This window comes from Arctopsyche grandis, chromosome 7 (assembly GCF_051622035.1).
Source record: "Arctopsyche grandis isolate Sample6627 chromosome 7, ASM5162203v2, whole genome shotgun sequence".
Taxonomy (NCBI): Eukaryota; Metazoa; Arthropoda; class Insecta; order Trichoptera; family Hydropsychidae; genus Arctopsyche; species Arctopsyche grandis.
This window is the reverse complement of record NC_135361.1, coordinates 31,952,564-31,970,306: the sequence shown is the minus strand read 5'-3', so window position 1 is coordinate 31,970,306 and position 17,743 is coordinate 31,952,564. Positions and strand designations below refer to the sequence as shown.

Here is a 17,743-nt window from a genome sequence, read left to right as displayed (position 1 = left end):
AAATCAATGTAATTATTGGCAAATTCCACATTATTGGATTATTTCGCACATTGCAATCGCACACACGACAATCGTTGCCACGAAAATTGCGAGTATAGAATATCTGGCAGTCGAATTCTCGTTAGTATGATAATTTCCGTTGGTAATTCTCGATGGACGGAATTTTCGGATGTCAAATGTGTCATCATCGAGATTTTAGTGACGTGTGCAAGACACTGTGCAGAATAATCACTGAACTATGTTTTATATAACGACCTCACAGTAAACCAATCATTAAATCATATATTCTGAACGCTAAAAGTTCCCAGCAATATAAATCATATATTCACTTACCTACATATAATAAAAAAGATAGCCTCAATATTTCATTGCAAATAACTCGTTTCTAAGTAGAATTAACTTCAGTTTTTGTTATTTTTTATTTATTTTTTTACTTAACAATATTACCTCATGAATAAAATTAAAACTGATGATATGTAAAATTTCCAAACACTTAAGAGTATACGTTTATTTGCAGATCACAGTTCAATAAATAATTAATTATTTTCCACGATATTTTCAGTAAGCATTTACGTCAGCGTATTTGGGCCAAAAAGAAAAAGAAGAAGAAAGCATTAGTTGCGTGTTGTCGACAGCTGTCAAAAAATCACAAAGCAATACCATCTCCGAGAACGATTATCACCAATCTATCAAAATGGTAATAAAATATACATTTTACCCGTATTAAAATGAACCCCAATCCCTTTTTACACCTAAATAATCAATTACGCATACTCCACCATCCCAAACCTCCTACAAATTCAACACATCAAAGATTAGTGCACGACTAACGAACCATATCTATTAATGTCAACACGTAGAGCTCGATAAAATTCTAGTCCCACTAATTATCACGTTCTGTAAATACTATATTAATTGAAGTTGCAGTTCGGGTTCAGCATGTTCCACGATATTTCGCGACGTTTCGAAACAACGTACTGCTGTTATTCGGTATCGATGCTTCCGGGAAACGAGAGACAAGACGTGGAACGCGGTGGAAAGAGTACGTATACTTCTATTCGTATATACCATATCAGTGTATGCCGATAACACGACTTCTACATTTCATTTCAGTTATTATGCCTCCGTCGGCGTTGGAGCAACTGACCAGACTCAACATCGAATACCCAATGCTATTCAAACTCACCAACAAAAAGACTAAGCGTGTCACCCATTGTGGTGTTTTAGAATTCATCGCCGATGAAGGCAAAGTTTACCTACCTCATTGGGTATGAACTATCGGGTGGATTATGGATTTTTTCCTCACATTTAGAAATTATACATTACCTATGACTCTTTCAGATGATGCACAATCTCGTCTTGGAAGAAGGTTCTCCACTGCAAATCGAGAGTGTATCCTTACCTGTAGCGACATTTTCACGTTTTCAACCATTTTCAGTAGACTTTTTGGACATAACTAATCCTAAAGCAGGTAGCATGAAAATTTCTTATTCTTCAATCCTTTAGCTTTATAAGTACGGCGATTATGATGCGTTTAATAATTTACAGTGTTGGAAAATGGTCTGAGGAATTTTGCATGTTTAACGACTGGAGATGTTATAGCTATCAAATATAATTCAAAATTGTATGAAATGTGCGTCTTGGAAACGAAACCTGGAAATGCTGTTACTATAATTGAATGCGATATGAATGTAATCATAATTTTTTTCATCATATTATGGCTCCTTTTTAGACCTGTCAATATTGGACTCAATCCTTCGTCTGATTGCCGTCCGACTTCATGATATTTATTGAGTTTGAGTCCGATTTGATGTAGTTTTTGTCTAATGGTGACCTGGTATGAAATATGGAATATCACTCAAAAATCGCTTTAGAGCAACAGTTACGATTTAACCTTCTAGGTTGAATTTGCACCGCCAGTCGGTTACAAAGAACACGAACATATACCGGGTGGATCCGGTGCTGGAGGATCGCAGAGTAAGCAGCAAGAAGACGATTTGGCCGCTCTGATGCCGGAGCCGCGAGGATTTGTCGCATTCAAAGGAGAAGGAAATCGATTAGATGGAAAGAAAAAGAAAGCTGGAAAGGATTCGGCACAAGATGACGATAAAACGAGACAGGTATTATTATTCAGTCGATAATTATTCTCTTCGTCGAGTATTCGCAAGATTTAACAATTCGTTTTATTTGATCCAAGGCTTACGTCCGTGGAATACCCGATTACGATTACAACATTGGTACGTTGCGTTTCTTGAGGACTTTGAAGCCGGCCGTCAACGTTAAAGAAGAAAAAGACGATTCAGATCCATTCGAAGCCTTCAAAGGCCAAGGTTTCACTCTGAGGAAATCGTGATGAAATAAATTTTATCTATATATAAAGCATATCTGTGTCTGCGTCATCACAATGGACATTCGTAAAGAGCATATTAAATGTGCGAGTCGGTGTTTTGACATTTTACAATCGAGTCACAGATATATTATCGTATAAAAATGATATTCGATTTTAATTTATATAAATTTCTAGTATGTATAATATTAATGTTTCTCTCATTCAAATGAAAATATATCGTATGTCGTCGCCTGATATATATATATGTATGTAAATGTGTATGGAATGTATGAAGTTTTCATTGAATACACGATAAAAATTATTATTTATATATTTATTATAATATAAAAAATATACTTCCCTCAAACACACATAAAATAATGATATATAATATAAGGAATATTCGGTGAGTACCTAAATTCAAAGTAAATAAAATAACAATCGACATGACTGCAAACGTATTCACGCCATGCGTGCGACGAGAACGTGGTAGATCGATCCCGAAATATAATTTGAGCTTAGAAAATATTTACGATTAAATAAAACGTTCGTTATCTTGTAGATCGTCTTTTTTTAAACATCATTTCAAATATTATCATATGACTAGTTTGAATTTAATACAGCGTTTACGCAATAAGTCGTGGCTTTGAAACGGTTATGTTGATTTGGATTAGTTGTTTGTAGAGATTGGGGTGGCTGGGTTCCGTGTTGAAATTAGTCGGTGGCAAGTGAAGAGACGAATGGGTATCGGGTAGCCTAGAACCGTTTGAGGAACTCTTCGGAGCAGATGCGGGCGCGCGCGTTGACGGCCAGCTTCATCTCGCTGATCTCCTTGTCGATCTCCTCCATGAAGTAGATGACGAAGTCGACGAGCTTGTGCTTGTACATCTGCTCGGTGTGGAAGTTGGTGATGAGGAAGGAGATGTTGTAGCCGTCGACGGGCTTGCGGCGGAGCACGACGAAGTTCTCGGCGCGCATCATCATGAAGCGCATGAACTTCTTGCAGAGGATGCGCTCGATGTCGTCGGCCTGCTTGACGAGGATGGAGACGCGCACGGAGTTGACGGAGGGCTCGACGAGGACGCGCTCGGCGGGGGAGCGCGACACCGTGGCGGTGGCCAGCAGCAGCTCGCGCGCCCCCCGCACCTCCACCTCCGGCTTGTTGTGGCGCTCCACCGCCTGCGACGGGAAGTGCGACACGCACAGCGCCGCCGACAGCGTCTGGCGCACCGCCATCAAGTACGGTTTCAACGTCGCCGACATCACTCTTCGCTTCGCTTCACCCCACACTTGACACTCCTCTCACTGACAGCTCGTCACTCGTCACTCGTCACTCGCCTCGCCTCGCCCCGCCTCCACCGCTGCCAACCCACGCCGAATGTCACCACCACTCGCTTATTCGTAATTCGAAATACTCGACGGTGACGTACTATACTGCATAGTTCTATCGGTGACGCAGACAAATGTTATAATTATATAAAGGTCTGTTCATACCTAGTCAGCAGGTATCCGGCCGTACGAAAAGTATTCTTTATTTATTTATTTATTTATATATATTTTAGCTATCAAGCTAATTTAAAAATACATCTTAATTATTATACTTAACTCTAAAATTTATAATTGTCCCTCACAAAGGTGTCTCTTCGCACCTCGCAGGAATGCATCCATGTTTTTAGCAGACCTGACGCACTCAGGGAGGGCATTATACATGAGCACACCCCTGTGAAAAACACCCCCAGCCGTCTTATTCTTTATTACTCTACTTACAACTAGTTTGTCCTTATTTCTAGTATAAAAACTATGTTTATCTCTATTCCTTATTATATAATCATCAAAATACTTGGGTAATAACTTATGATCTAACTTATAAACAAAAGACAATGTACTAATATTTAGACTAATTCTAATACTCATCCATTTCCAATACTAATTCTAATACTCTTTGGTACATTTTGTATGGGTATATTCGGTAAAGGGACTACTAGTCAAATGTGAACCTGTCACAGGACAACTGGTCGCTCTAGATCGGTCACTCGTGATCATCCGTCACGCTAAAACTGGTCACGAGAAAACTAGTCACACGCTAAAACTGGTCACGAGAAAACTGGTCACACGCTAAAACTGGTCACGAGAAAACTGGTCACACGCTAAAACTGTTCACGAGAAAATTGGTCACACGCTAAAACTGATCACGAGAAAATTGGTCACACGCTAAAACTGGTCACGAGAAAACTGGTCACACGCTGAAACTGGTCACGAGAAAACTGGTCACACCCAAAAATTTAAAATTGGTCACACAAACAAAAATATTCTCAAATACTTTTTATTTACGAAATTTTTATTATTATCGACTAGACATATGTTCGAGCCAAAGGCCCTCGTGGCCGTGGCCGTGGCCGTTGTTTGTGGTCTTCGCGAAGAGTTCGCGGGCATCTGTCAGCTCATCTGACGTTCTCTAGCCTCTAGCCTATAGCCACGCCGACAAGGTTGGCAATCGCTTTTGCGTTCATTTCACTTTGACAGTTCGTATGTCAAATCACAAATCTTAATTCACCGCGTTAAATGTACCGCAGGGAGGTCTATGAAAACACTGATTGTGTACTAACACTAAGAGGATCCTTTATTTATGTTCACTTGTTACAATAGTAATTATATGTAAAAAAAGAAGATCGTTTTCGTTTCTCAGCTTCGGAGCCAATGGGACGTTGCCATCGTCTTCATTTTTAATATGGACGGTATCTAAAAGTGAATTCGTCATTTTATAATGAACTTGTTACATCTCATCTACATAAATAAATCGTCGGTAACATTATTTGTTTATCTTTGTTACATTGTATAACATTTTCTATATGTCATCTATATATTATAATATATATTCAATTGTAAATAGGTTTTTGAGCTCTTTTTCCTATTATGCTGTGCATTAACATTAGAATAATATAATACAAATGATTACTAACCAAATAAAATAAAATTGTAAAATAGAAAATGATCAGTAGATCAGTAGCTATTAAAATAGATATAATATGTATTGTGAACATAATTTCGTAATAATAAAAAGCATTTAAAAATCAAACCAAATAATATATATTCAAGAATATGTTTATGTATAATGTGTTGCAAACATCATAAATCATTGTATTTACTGTGCATAAAAGGTTTTTTTTTTAATTTTGTCCCTGCGTTTGTTTTTAACAATCCGGATAATCGTGGTTCTATTGTACATACATATTACTTACTTATCAATACATTGGTAATTAAATCGGTGATAGTCAGCAACTCAAAACAATATCACTTGTACTATTCCATATTTTTCACTTATCATATTCAACAATTACTCAATTTAATCATATTCAACAATTAGCTATTTTTTTTATATGTACAAAACATGAAAATATAGGTCTGGTGCATGGATCTCAAAGCTACAAACTGAATTGCTCCTGATGAAATAAATAATAAGCGATCAGGCTCGACGGATTAGTGTATGTATGTGGGGGCACTGAGGAGTATCCCAATGATTCACTGAATGTTGTTGAACGGCAATTTTTTTTAATATTATATATTGTTGCGTAAGGGGTGGGTGGAGGATCCAAGTAAAGGCCAACAGTCGTTTCACAGCATTTATTGATGATTAAGGAGTTACACACACTGTCACTGCTACGTCCAGAATGACCTGATATCGCCTACGTACCGCCTTATAAGGGGTAGATCTCTCAGGACGTCTAATCTGTTTACCTACAGTATAGTCACGTATTCGGATATGTATTCCCACGGTATGAGAAGTGCAATCATTGTTTAGCTTTCATGCACTTAGCTTGTCGCTAATCCCTAAAACCACTTACACCGGTCTCACGGTCTCTCAGGACGTCTAATCTGTTTACCTACTGTATAGTCACGTATTCGGATATGTATTCCCACGGTATGAGAAGTGCAATCATTGTTTCATGCACTTAGCTTGTCGCTAATCCTTAAAACCCACTTATACCAGTCGCACGGTATGCATTTAGTTAATCCGTTAACAGATATCCGTTACAGATAATCTTGTCCCATAGGTTCGGTCACACAGTGTCTGGGATTCTATTCGCTTAATCCGCGGCGTACGTAACAATATTATATATTCAAGAATATGTTTATGTATAATGTGTTGAAAACATAATAAATCATTGTATTTACTGTGCATAAAAGCTTTGGCTCGAACATATGTCTAGTCGATAATAATAAAAATTTCGTAAATAAAAAGTATTTGAGAATATTTTTGTTTGTGTGACCAATTTTAAATTTTTGTGTGTGACCAGTTTTCTCGTGACCAGTTTCAGCGTGTGACCAATTTTCTCGTGACCAGTTTTAGCGTGTGACCAGTTTTCTCGTGAACAGTTTTAGCGTGACGGATGATCACGAGTGACCGATCTAGAGCGACCAGTTGTCCTGTGACAGGTTCACATTTGACTAGTAGTCCGTTTACCTTCTCTGGCGCCACCCCTGAAATTGTATTTTACACAATTTTTTACAAACTGTCAAACTACAATGTTAATTGAATGGTATATCACTTATATGATCAATTTACTTATAAAAATGTATCCTATGTTGTTCATTGTGTGTTTTCGAATGCATTGTGCAATTTTTAACGATGCGCTTGCTTATTTTGCGAGTAATATAAAGTTTTTATCGGACATACATCGAGCACCCAGCATCAAAATGATTTGAAAAGGTCTGTAGACATTCCTTACTTGACAACAATATGGCGCCCAAAGCCACTTGTATTATTATAACACTTGTCTGACGCTGGCGCCGATCTATGATAAATGCAAAAAGTCACACAAAGTTATCGGTTTGGTGCGATGATAAATTTGACGTGTGGCAACACCGTGTGGTGCTAGGAGACCATAAAAGTGGGGGCGTGCGAGCGTCAGTGCGCGGGCTGTGTAGCTGTCAGGCGAGTCAGAGTCGAAGTCGAAGTCGAAATTAGAGTCGAGAGTCGGAGTCACGTTAGAGGTGGGCGGTTCAGTCGAAACGAGAGACGAAAAGAAACGAAACGAGACCGATTACTCTACTGTGTCTAATGGAAAAATTCAATCTGCTCCTTTTAGTTTACATTGGATTTTTCGTCCATTGGCCGCTGTAGATAATCCTACCCTGCTTCGCTCAATTATCACTCACTCGTAAATCTCCACACCCACCCACCAACCAACCAACCAACCAACCAACCAACCAACCCATCGTTACAACCACCGTTACTGTTACTGTTACTGTTCTATTCGTCGATTTTATTTTGTACACACCCACACACACCCTCACACAATACACGTTTCTCCAGAAACCTCGCTCACCAATGCTCCATCACAAGTGGAAATTTGTCGATAGTTGTCTGTGCATCGCAGTGATTAATATACGGTCGTCCTTAGGGCGGGGTGAACGCGGCTATCACTCCCGGACTCCACCCTTAGGGGGATCCGTGCAATTGTATATCCTCGACACGTCTCCATATGCGAAGCTATACTTGTGTTTTGTTCAGTTTCAGTAGGGCGAGTCCTTCGAGATGGTCTCCTCTGCGCCGGATGCCGTCGACATCGACACCAAGCCCATTCTTAATAACTCCGAAAGCGGCATCGTGTCCAGCGCTTTCCAGGCCGCCGAAAGGAACAGTTACAATAGCTCGATGCAATCGTCGACCCTGTGGCAGGACTCGGATCCCGTCAACGACGGTTTGGATAATTTAAAAGAGTTTTTGGTACTCGACGATATCAACCAAGACAGCGATAAGGACAGCGACAACGATCTGGATAGTGACTATGAAAGTATGGGAAAATTGTTTTTATTTCACTTACTTTTGCTCATATTAAATAATAAACGTTTAAAAACCAAGGCAAATCTATGTATATTGTATAGGATAAATTAGGGTTTTTATGTATTTTCTCTTGTTAAATTTGAAATTTTATGAATATCTTGTAAACCATTCATGGAATCATAAATATATATATTTGTATGATTTATGTGTCAACTACTGCTACACTGTCGTTGCTTATTTTTGATTACCTTTTGAATGATCGGCTTGAACTACCATGTGAGATGTTTTTAATGCGTTTCATAACGAAAAGGAGATTCCGAAGAAGTCCCCGAAGACGAGCTTGAAGCCTTACTAGACGAACCTTTACCCGATACTTATAAAGGTGCACCGAAAAGAAGAGAATGTCCGTACGATCAAAGGCAAAAACTCGTCTTAGAAGGTAAATTTGTACGACACAGTATTCAGGTTTTTGCAATATATCAGATGATTTTAAATATGCATCTATGTTGTAGAAAAGGGAATCAATCATTTTGAAGTGTTGCCTTTGGGATGGTTGATGGTGATTCACAATAGTGGAATGCCTCTGTATCTTCACAAGCCGTCCCGAGTCTGTACGTTATCCAAACCGTATTTTTTGGGACCAGGAAGCGTTAGGGTGAGTTTCAGTATTTCTCAATACGAAATATTGCTTTTTATTTTATTGAAAGATCAATTTCTTGCAGAAACATGAAGTACCAATTAGTGCAATTCCATGTTTGAATTATAGACGGGCACTTGAGGATGAAAAATCACAAATAAATAATATAAAAATGAATATAGTCAAAATGAATGTAGACAATTGTTGTGAAATGCAAACGGACAATCCAAAAGTAGAAAAAAGACAAAACGACGATGATAGCAATCCGTCTTGTGCGAAAAAACTATGCATCGAAAACATTCCGAGTGCCGAAACGAGCGAGTCAAAGGGGGACGCCAACGAGGCAGTCGAAGCTGAAAAAATCCCAGCGAGGAACATAGTCAATCAAGACCTACTGAAGAAGCTGGTGAATTCAGATTCGGCCGAGCAGGATAAAGCGGCCCGCGCCATGGCTTTGATGTTACCGAACGCTAAAGTTGAAACGGCGCAGGAGAACTGGAAAAGTCACCATCTGCGACACGGCGAAGTCACCGACTACTGCAAGAAACTGTTCAAGTTCAAAATCATCAACATCATGAGATTCAAGTATGAACAAGTTCAACACGAGCTAATTTCACTTTACATTTGATAGTAATGTTCGTACGTTAATGTCGGTAGGTCGTGGTCTGAACGTAGAAAATTTACCAAGACGAGGAAAGCCCTCCAACGGCCGACTCTGCCCGATGGTACGAAGCTCATCACATTCCCAATTCACACGGCCCTAGTCACCAGTACCCAAGATGCCGAGAATCAAGGTACCGTTTATTTACGCTTATAGTTATTGTGATTTAATTTTTACTTTATCTATGTACGTAGGAACAATAGATGAAGTTTTGTGATCATGCGGAAATTCGAACTCGATATTTTGACCGATTCGAACTCGGAATCGATCACTGATCACGTTTTCATGATCTAGAAAAATGTGTGTGTGTCTGTGTATTTTTTGAACACCGTTAGTCCTACCGAACTGAAACTTAGCACCCGTTACTGAAATGCTTATCGATACAACATCATTTTTTTTTCAATTTTTAAGTTGACCGGATATAGTACCTCCCCTTATAGGTGTCATCTTTATTTTAATTTTTTTAATTCAATTATCTCCCAAACCGCTAACCGAATCAGACTGAAATTTTTTACATGTATTAGAAATTATAAATTATATACTCTAACTATTTTTACCTGAACCAGAAGTAGTACCTTTACTCTAGATAGTCCAAGTTTTTTATGTTATTCTCAGAAACCTTTTGGTTTATTGAACTGAAATTTCATATCTACAAGTTTAAGCTTAATACCAAGATATGTATAAAATTTGGTAACCATTCGTCAACCGGAAGTGGCAGTTTACTCTTGTTCAATTTTTCTTCCACTATTTTTTTCGGCCCCTTAAATATGTGTGCTCTTCTCGAAAAAATTCAAGTATAATTATTGTATCAATGTGATGAAAATAAAAAAAAAAATCACTAAATTTAATAAACCGGAAGTAGGATTTTTTCCTCTTCAAAAAAAAGTCAAAAATGTTGTGACTATGATGCTTTCCACACCCTTGAACGTATCAAGTTGAAAATTTATATTTGTATTCTTTATGTACTAACTTAGAGCTGATAAGGTTTTGGTCAGAATTGGTAGACTGGAAGTAGTATTTTTTTTTAAAACAATATTTCATTATTTTATTTCGACCTTTTAAATTATTTATATTTAATTTGTATAATAATAATAGTGATTTTAAGTAATAAAAAAGTTTTGAACAAAATCCAATGACCGAAAGTAGAACTCTTGTCTTGTGTAAGTTTCCCTACATTTGCGCTCAATTTGCATCGAATTTTGTTTTGTGACCTTCTTTTATTCCTCAAATACGTATATAAAGTCACAGGGTTGGTCACATTCGAATTATTTAATTTTATTGATTGTTATTTTTTCAGGAGCTCTAGGAACATTAAAAACGGTACAGAAAGAATGTCTGATGAATCCCAATGGAAAAAGTTACGTTTGTATTTTACACGAGTATGTGCAAAGAGCTCTCAAGAAACAGCCCACTTATGAATTTAAAGAATTAGGTATGTATGTATTATATATGTGATAAGACCATCTCATAAATATATTTTTAATGTTATATTGAAAGTATAATGTAATGTATTTATTTTATTTTGAAAAGGCTAAAATTTCGATAGAATTCTGTATTACCGATTAAAATTCAGAAGTCGTAATACGTATGTTTTTTTACTAGAAAATGGAGCTACACCGTATTCGGCGACCGTATCCATAAACGGAATACGATACGGCGTTGGCTACGGCACTTCCAAGAGATTAGCAAAATCTGCGGCGGCCAAAGCTTCCATAGAGATCTTGATTCCAGAGATGCGCGAGAAAATAAACAATGACAATGAGCTGAACGGGACGGCGAGTCGTACGTACGATCAAGACTTGGCCGTAAGAAATGCCCACATTTTATTGTAAATATTGCTCAGTCTCGAAGAATGCACTCACACTTTGTTTTGTACCGTTCAGTTTTTCGACGATATCATGATTGAGGATCCTCGCGTTGCCGATTTCTGCGCAAAGACCATGGAACCGTCTCCGCACACGATTCTGCAGACGTGTCTTTCTAGGAATTTCGGCGCCGGAGCTAAGGAGATAAAATATCAGGTCTATTGTCGGTTCAGTATTGGAACTTGACCAGTATTGGTGACGGATTTAAAATTTTCCCCTTTCTTTACCGTCAGATGAATACGTTAAAACATCAGAGGAATGAATTCACGATCGTCGTCGGAAAACATACGGCTACTGTAGTATGCAAAAATAAACGAGACGGAAAACAGAGAGCGTCCCAAGCGATTTTACAGGTCTCGAGGATGCATCTAAGGTTTATTCACGAATGATTATCAATGATCTTACATTTGTAGTGTTTTTTGTTATGTTCCGTAGGCTCTTCATCCGAACATTTCGTCTTGGGGTTCGTTGCTGCGTTTGTACGGCACTAGATCGGTGAAGAGCTTCAAAGAGAAGAAGCAGGAAGAGCAAGAGATCACTCTGTTGCAGTCGAGGGCCGCCGTCAATCAGCCGAACTATGCTATCTTAGAAAAATTACGATCTGAAATGTCAAAGCTGCGGGAGAAAGACGTGGCGATCAATCCCATAGGGAAACTGCTCGTCAAAGACGACATGCCTGCGCATTCGGGTACAAATCTCAGTATTGTAGATCTGTAAGTCGTCGCCGTCGGAAAAACATTTGTAGTTTAATTAAAAGGTATACGCTTGTGGCACACTTGTATTTATCGTATGTATGTATGTATATATTTGAGGATGATATGTGTAAAATGTTTTAATATGACCGTGACTATCAAAAGACCATTGACCAATAAAAAGATTAGGTTGTTGAATGTACATATGTACATGTGTAATATACTGCAAAATGCGTACTAGAGTTCTATGATCGGCCTTCTATGTATTGTGTATTTGTTCAATCCACCAGGTTAGAAAATTTTCACAATATGGATAAGTGTTTTGAATGTATTTTTTTAATGTTCTGTTTGACCGGTTTGTGTGTATGTTAAGTTTCGTATATGTATGTATAGGTATGTACTTGGAAGCCTTTTAATGTTTTCATCCTCATTGGGGTGGTGAGTTTTGTGATTATACCAAATTTTTATACTTATACTTATACTTATTCGAATCAGAGTATAGAAATTAAAATTTTAAATCAATTGAATTATTTTTTTCATCTACACGAGTTTAAAATTTATTTATTTATACAGCAAACTGCTAATACATATAACACAAAATAACAACAAAAAATTATAAATCATCTTTCACAAAGGTATCCATTAACACCCTTCAAGAAAGCATCGATGTTATTAGAACTTCTAATGCTTTCAGGAAGGGCATTATACATTTGAACACCTCTGTGAAAAACACCTCCTGCAGTTTTAGCTTTCTTAACTCTACCTATAATTAATTTATTCCTATTTCTCGTTTTATAATTATGTATATCTCTATTTTAAAATATTTGGGTAATAGATTCTTATCTAGCTTATATATAAACTTTAAAGTGCTTACTTAAAGACTATTTCTAATGTCCAACCATTTCAATTCATCTAACATACTTCTTATATTCATACGTTTCCTCACATTCAAAATTGCACGCATTGCTCTATTCTGCACTTTCTGCAGTTTATCAATACACAAACCACTAAATAGATTGAGCACTGTAGCACAGTATACAGTATGAGGCAGTACACTACAATTATATATCAATTTTTTTATTTTTATACTTAATAAATTTCTTAACCTACAAGGTACACCAACTTTTTTGCCATTTTTTAAATTATATAATCTGCGTGCACCTTAAAACTTAATTTACAATCCAAATAAATGCCTAAATACTTAATATTATCTACTACTTCTATCACTCTCCCATCCATAATCACATCACTCACAACTCTTTTATTATTCATCCACATCATCTTAGTCTTTAATTTAATTTAAAAAACGGCAGTGAAGAGTGGAAGAATTAAAATAAGCTGCAGTTCTTGCCTAAGGAATATGAAATAAGGGACGATGACGGGTTCAGATCTGCCGAGAAACTACTGTTTGGAGATCACCCGGGCAGAGCGAAAAAACTGTAGGAATACATGGTAAGCACGTACTACGCATTGTCAACCTAAACAGCTACAAGACGCGACCTCCAGAGAAGGGCAAATCGATCCCTAAACAGGTGCAGGACACGACCTACCGAGAAGGACATTTTGAGGTATATAAACCCCCCACGGTGGACTCAACAGGCAGTTCATCCAGCCACGCCACCATGAGCAGAGCAACTAGTTCATAAAGGTAGGCCACCAGGAACAGAACACTTAGTTTCTTCTCCTCGATAACCCCCAACTCGCCAAACCCCTCCAGCCAGAATGAAGGAGGATTTGGTCGAAAGCCACCTTCGACGTCACATTTATTATAAATGAAATATCAGAGCCACCCTGCATAGATATTGGCGAATCTTTGATAGCGAGCCCCAGCGAAGGAAAGACATCAACATCAAATTTGGACGCCAAGAATGATCGGAGAGAGTCATTGGTTGTACCACGATCCAGGTACAAAACTTGTACATGATATTTTTTTCTAGCAACTAACAACATCGCGCCGACAGGATCCGTGGCGCAAAATATGATTGCGTCTGGCTAGGGACAGCAGAACGAGATGGCGAGGGTTGGGACGACCGAGACGTCCCCGATGAAGCAGAAATGGGAGAAGGCTGCTTCATATCATTAGTAGATACCACTGAAGTAGGAGCAGACAGCAGTAAGGTGGTAAAAATACCACCACCAGTAGCAAGTCTGGACATGACGATGAAGCCTTCCATGAGTTGGATTCGCTGCTGCTTATATTGTTGTCGTCTCGGTTGGCTGTGGCAATGGAGGTGGAGACAGTGCAGAAACCGACGGATTGATTGTTGCAATAGGCGCAGATGTGGGTAGGACAGCAATCTTCATCTTCACAGCTTCAATCCGATCAGCAAGAGCACGGAAGGAATCAGTGATGATCGTCCTGATCCCCAGAAAGTCCCTAATTATAGCATCTACAGCTAACTCGAGGTCAACCAGCTGTGTGAGTATCAGGCGCCTGCCTGGAGTCCTCATTTTCAGGTCGTGAGACTGACAATGTCAACGATTTTGGTTTTGGAGAGAATATACCCTCCAGACAGATCACGTTTAATTGTGTCGTACAAATTATATATTACGTCAAACGAGACATTACTAAGCAGTACAATATATACTTAAACAACACCGTATCGCCGTTGCGGTACTAATTATAGTGTGACTATACAAATTTTATTACAGAATTATTCAAGAACACATAAAAAAATAATTTTTTATACATGAAAATACATTTAATAATAATTAATACTTATTCACTAATTACAATTCTGCTAAGGAGAACACTTTGGAAACTTTAACAGATCTTTCAGCAGGCTTTCGGGCTATGTGTTTCCCGTAGAACATAAAGTCAAAATCGTCTAAATGAAATATAAATACAGATCCTTCTTTAGGAATGGTCCGAACGATATTGTCCTTCGATATGATTTTGAAAGTGTTCTTCGTCTCCATAATGCAAATTCCATTTCTGCCGATCAAGCTGGAACATTTCGCTTCTTTCACCGTAATCGACGCACCGTGGAAATCCGCTTTGTAAATGCTCAACGAAAAGCTGTCCCAGGATTTCTCGTGTATTTCTGGCACCGGTCGCTCGTCCAACTCGAGCTGTTGTCGCATGTACTCCTTCCACAGGCCGTTCATCGGAACGACGCTCTCGTACTTCATGCCTTTAGTGGGAAAGTGGAATAGTCCGAGGGCTATTTTCTCGTTTCTCGTCATATGTCTGCTCTTTTTGGTCTTCTTGTTGTTGCCTCGTTTGCGACTTTTTCGCTTTCCGAGAACGAAACTCTTTTTCAGGTCTTCCTGCAGCCTCGTCACATTTCTCACATTGGTGTTTTTCTTGATGAAATCGATCACGATATTGGAATCCGGTAAGTGACGTCCTTTTTCCGAATCCATGGTTTACGATTTGTCGTACGAGTGTCAAACGAGACCTTAACCTCATACACATGAACGGCCATAGCTTGTGTGTTTAATGAGCATAGCCAAAATGTACGAACAAAAAAAAAGACCTCGTAAAAAAGGGGAGTTAAATAAGTTTATTATTTTTGTAATCTCCGTCAGTTAAAACACATGAAAACTTTTAATTGAACTGGAAAATAAACACATTTACTACTTGACAGCTTTTTTGTGACACATAAGAGACGTGAAATAGCCAACAACATATTATGTAGATAAGTGGTTAGCATGCAATGTTTTCGATTGTGTGGTCACGGATTCTACCCTGTTACTGGCCAGACTTTGGATATCAGACTCCAAGGTCGATCGTTTCCTTTCAGAGTTTGTCAATTTATCTGATTTCTAACAACAATTATAATAAACAGGTCGTTGCTACTGTGGCGGCTCGCTTATACGACATGGTCGAGTTTGGTTGCCTTCCTGCGAGTGGGGACCAACCCGGCTGGGTTCGGAGAGCCACTACTCACTCTGTCTTCAGCTGTCATATAATAAACACGTGCATTAACATGCCAGTCGTCTCATTCGTTCATCCTCCATACTACGATACAAATAAAAAAAATAGTCAACTGCGATTCAATGGTAGATCGCATGCTAAGGTAGACCGTATACTAAAGTAGCACCATTTTTTTAAAAATATTGTTGCGTGGACGTGAAGAGGGATTTCCAGGATCGAAGAGAAAGACGCAGTAGTATTGTATAAAGGTCTGTTCATACTTAACAGCACTGCACGGCTTCAGCACTGCATGACTCCGTTTAAAATATGTCATTTTATTACATTTCTATTCATATCTACCTACACGTCGCGGTCACGTCACGCTTACATCACTTTGGCCGAGTGCAAGGCAAAATCGGCTTACTTATACATTACAGGCCATGACGATACGGCGCAATATTGCTTACGTCATATTGTCGAATACTTACAATATGAATGCATGCACGTGCATTCGTAGCTACGCGTCAGAATTCAAGTCAGCAAAAATGTTTCGGCGTTTATCGAAGGAGCTTGTGGATGATGGACAAAATTTTTTTAAATATTTCCGTAAAAAATTAAAAAAAATTTTAAATATTTTTTAAATATTTGGGCGAAAACCATGTCGAAAGATTGAACAGCTGTCAACTGTCACTATCGATAATTGGTCCAAAACAGCAAAGCGGCAGACTCATGGCACGTAATTTGCGTGTATATTTCCACGACGGCCAAAAAAACGGATACGATACGTTGACGGATGTTGCTGTAAGGTATGAACAGACCTTTAATGGTTTATTAGGTTCGCACCAGTCGGCTCTCCAGCTCAGATTGCCTTCCAATTATAGAGCGCCCGATATTTATACCCTTCATAACAGACATAAGCAATAACCTATTGGTCAACTGCATACGACTGCGTGTGCAACTGAAACGGATGCACTGGCAGATCAACTGGGAAAAGCTGAAATGACGCCCCTGCACCGAACCTTAATTACGAACGTGAGAAACAATGTAGAGTAGATGAACGATAGCTGCAGCAGCTGTGATGTGTGTATATGTATGGGTGACCAGTGGCTGTGTGTGTGTGTGTCGTCGTCTCGATCAGCTTGCTCTGGAACGGTGCGGGGTGGGGGTATTATACAAAGAGTAACGGTTATGATCTCGTTTTTATTGATGAATAGATGGCGCACCGGGGAGTTTCTCGGCGCATCTCGCCTGTGCCCCTTTATGGCGGAGGCTGTGGATTGAGTAGGCTGTGGCTGGTCAGGAAGGGTAGACCAGCCACGCCAAGACCGTCTCGGCCGGCGGATGGCGGGCGTCTGAGAGCTCGTCGTGTTCGAGGCTTGGGTCTGTAGGCGGGGTAGGATGTGTTGACCGTATCCCAGCCTAACGAAACACTGTTGTGCTTGTTTTAATAAAGTTTTATTGTTTGCCTAAATATTGTACAAAGGTATTAGAATATGTGGGCAAAAGTATGTCGTTCAGCGGTCTCTGGATATGGTAGAGTGTCGCTGGCTAGGCATTCGGCTATGTTCAGATGTCTCTGGATGCGGCAGTTTGTTGCTGGCTCGGCGTTCGGCTATGTTCAGAAGGTCTCTGGATGCGGCAGTGTGTTGCTGGCTCGTTCGTTCGGCTATGTTCGGAAGGTCTCTGGATACGGCAGTGTGTTGCTGGCCCGTTCGGCTGGTTGATCTTCCAAGTCCGCGTAGTGTAGTGGTGGCAGGTCAGGAGCTGGATGTCGACTGGTCTGCTGCTGTGTGTCGACGCTTGCTGCTGTGGGTCGACTGGCGTTGTTTGGGTTGTACCTCCTTTTATAGTGTTGCGAGGAATGTGTTTTTGTCGATGGGGTAGACTTTTCTGGAATGATTGGCACCGTTCCGCT

General features: G+C 39.2%; 4 protein-coding genes across 10 annotated transcripts; 2 read left to right on the top strand and 2 right to left on the bottom strand.

The window, feature by feature from the left end:
- Positions 1 to 573: 573 nt before the first annotated feature.
- Positions 574 to 2,659, top strand: Ufd1 (ubiquitin fusion-degradation 1-like). 2 transcript variants are annotated; one of them, XM_077435195.1, is made up of 7 exons: positions 574 to 697; positions 922 to 1,042; positions 1,114 to 1,268; positions 1,342 to 1,471; positions 1,549 to 1,691; positions 1,902 to 2,120; positions 2,198 to 2,658. In XM_077435195.1, exons 1-7 carry the CDS (start codon positions 695 to 697, stop codon positions 2,351 to 2,353), a joined length of 927 nt encoding a protein of 308 aa, XP_077291321.1. In that variant the 5' UTR covers positions 574 to 694; the 3' UTR covers positions 2,354 to 2,658. The 2 variants fall into 2 exon arrangements, with proteins under 2 accessions (XP_077291321.1, XP_077291322.1); XM_077435196.1 differs by having other exon boundaries at positions 586 to 697; positions 928 to 1,042; positions 2,198 to 2,659.
- A 4-nt stretch (positions 2,660 to 2,663) lies between these two features.
- Arpc4 (Actin-related protein 2/3 complex, subunit 4) lies at positions 2,664 to 3,659 on the bottom strand. Its single transcript, XM_077435197.1, has one exon. The coding sequence runs from the start codon at positions 3,590 to 3,592 to the stop codon at positions 3,086 to 3,088; it is 507 nt and encodes a 168-aa protein (XP_077291323.1). The 5' UTR covers positions 3,593 to 3,659; the 3' UTR covers positions 2,664 to 3,085.
- Positions 3,660 to 7,188: 3,529 nt separating this feature from the next.
- Positions 7,189 to 14,639, top strand: pasha (microprocessor complex subunit partner of drosha). 6 transcript variants are annotated; one of them, XM_077435187.1, is made up of 11 exons: positions 7,189 to 7,321; positions 7,842 to 8,124; positions 8,425 to 8,553; positions 8,627 to 8,769; positions 8,837 to 9,336; positions 9,409 to 9,545; positions 10,710 to 10,844; positions 11,015 to 11,217; positions 11,296 to 11,433; positions 11,511 to 11,630; positions 11,713 to 13,172. In XM_077435187.1, exons 2-11 carry the CDS (start codon positions 7,866 to 7,868, stop codon positions 11,992 to 11,994), a joined length of 2,046 nt encoding a protein of 681 aa, XP_077291313.1. In that variant the 5' UTR covers positions 7,189 to 7,321; positions 7,842 to 7,865; the 3' UTR covers positions 11,995 to 13,172. The 6 variants fall into 6 exon arrangements, with proteins under 6 accessions (XP_077291313.1, XP_077291319.1, XP_077291314.1 ...); XM_077435190.1 differs by having other exon boundaries at positions 7,206 to 7,321; positions 8,428 to 8,553; positions 11,713 to 13,173; XM_077435189.1 differs by having other exon boundaries at positions 7,213 to 7,321; positions 7,848 to 8,124; positions 11,713 to 13,173.
- Pop4 (ribonuclease P/MRP subunit POP4) lies at positions 12,495 to 15,892 on the bottom strand. Its single transcript, XM_077435194.1, has one exon. The coding sequence runs from the start codon at positions 15,333 to 15,335 to the stop codon at positions 14,700 to 14,702; it is 636 nt and encodes a 211-aa protein (XP_077291320.1). The 5' UTR covers positions 15,336 to 15,892; the 3' UTR covers positions 12,495 to 14,699.
- Between the last annotated feature and the right edge of the window lie 1,851 nt (positions 15,893 to 17,743).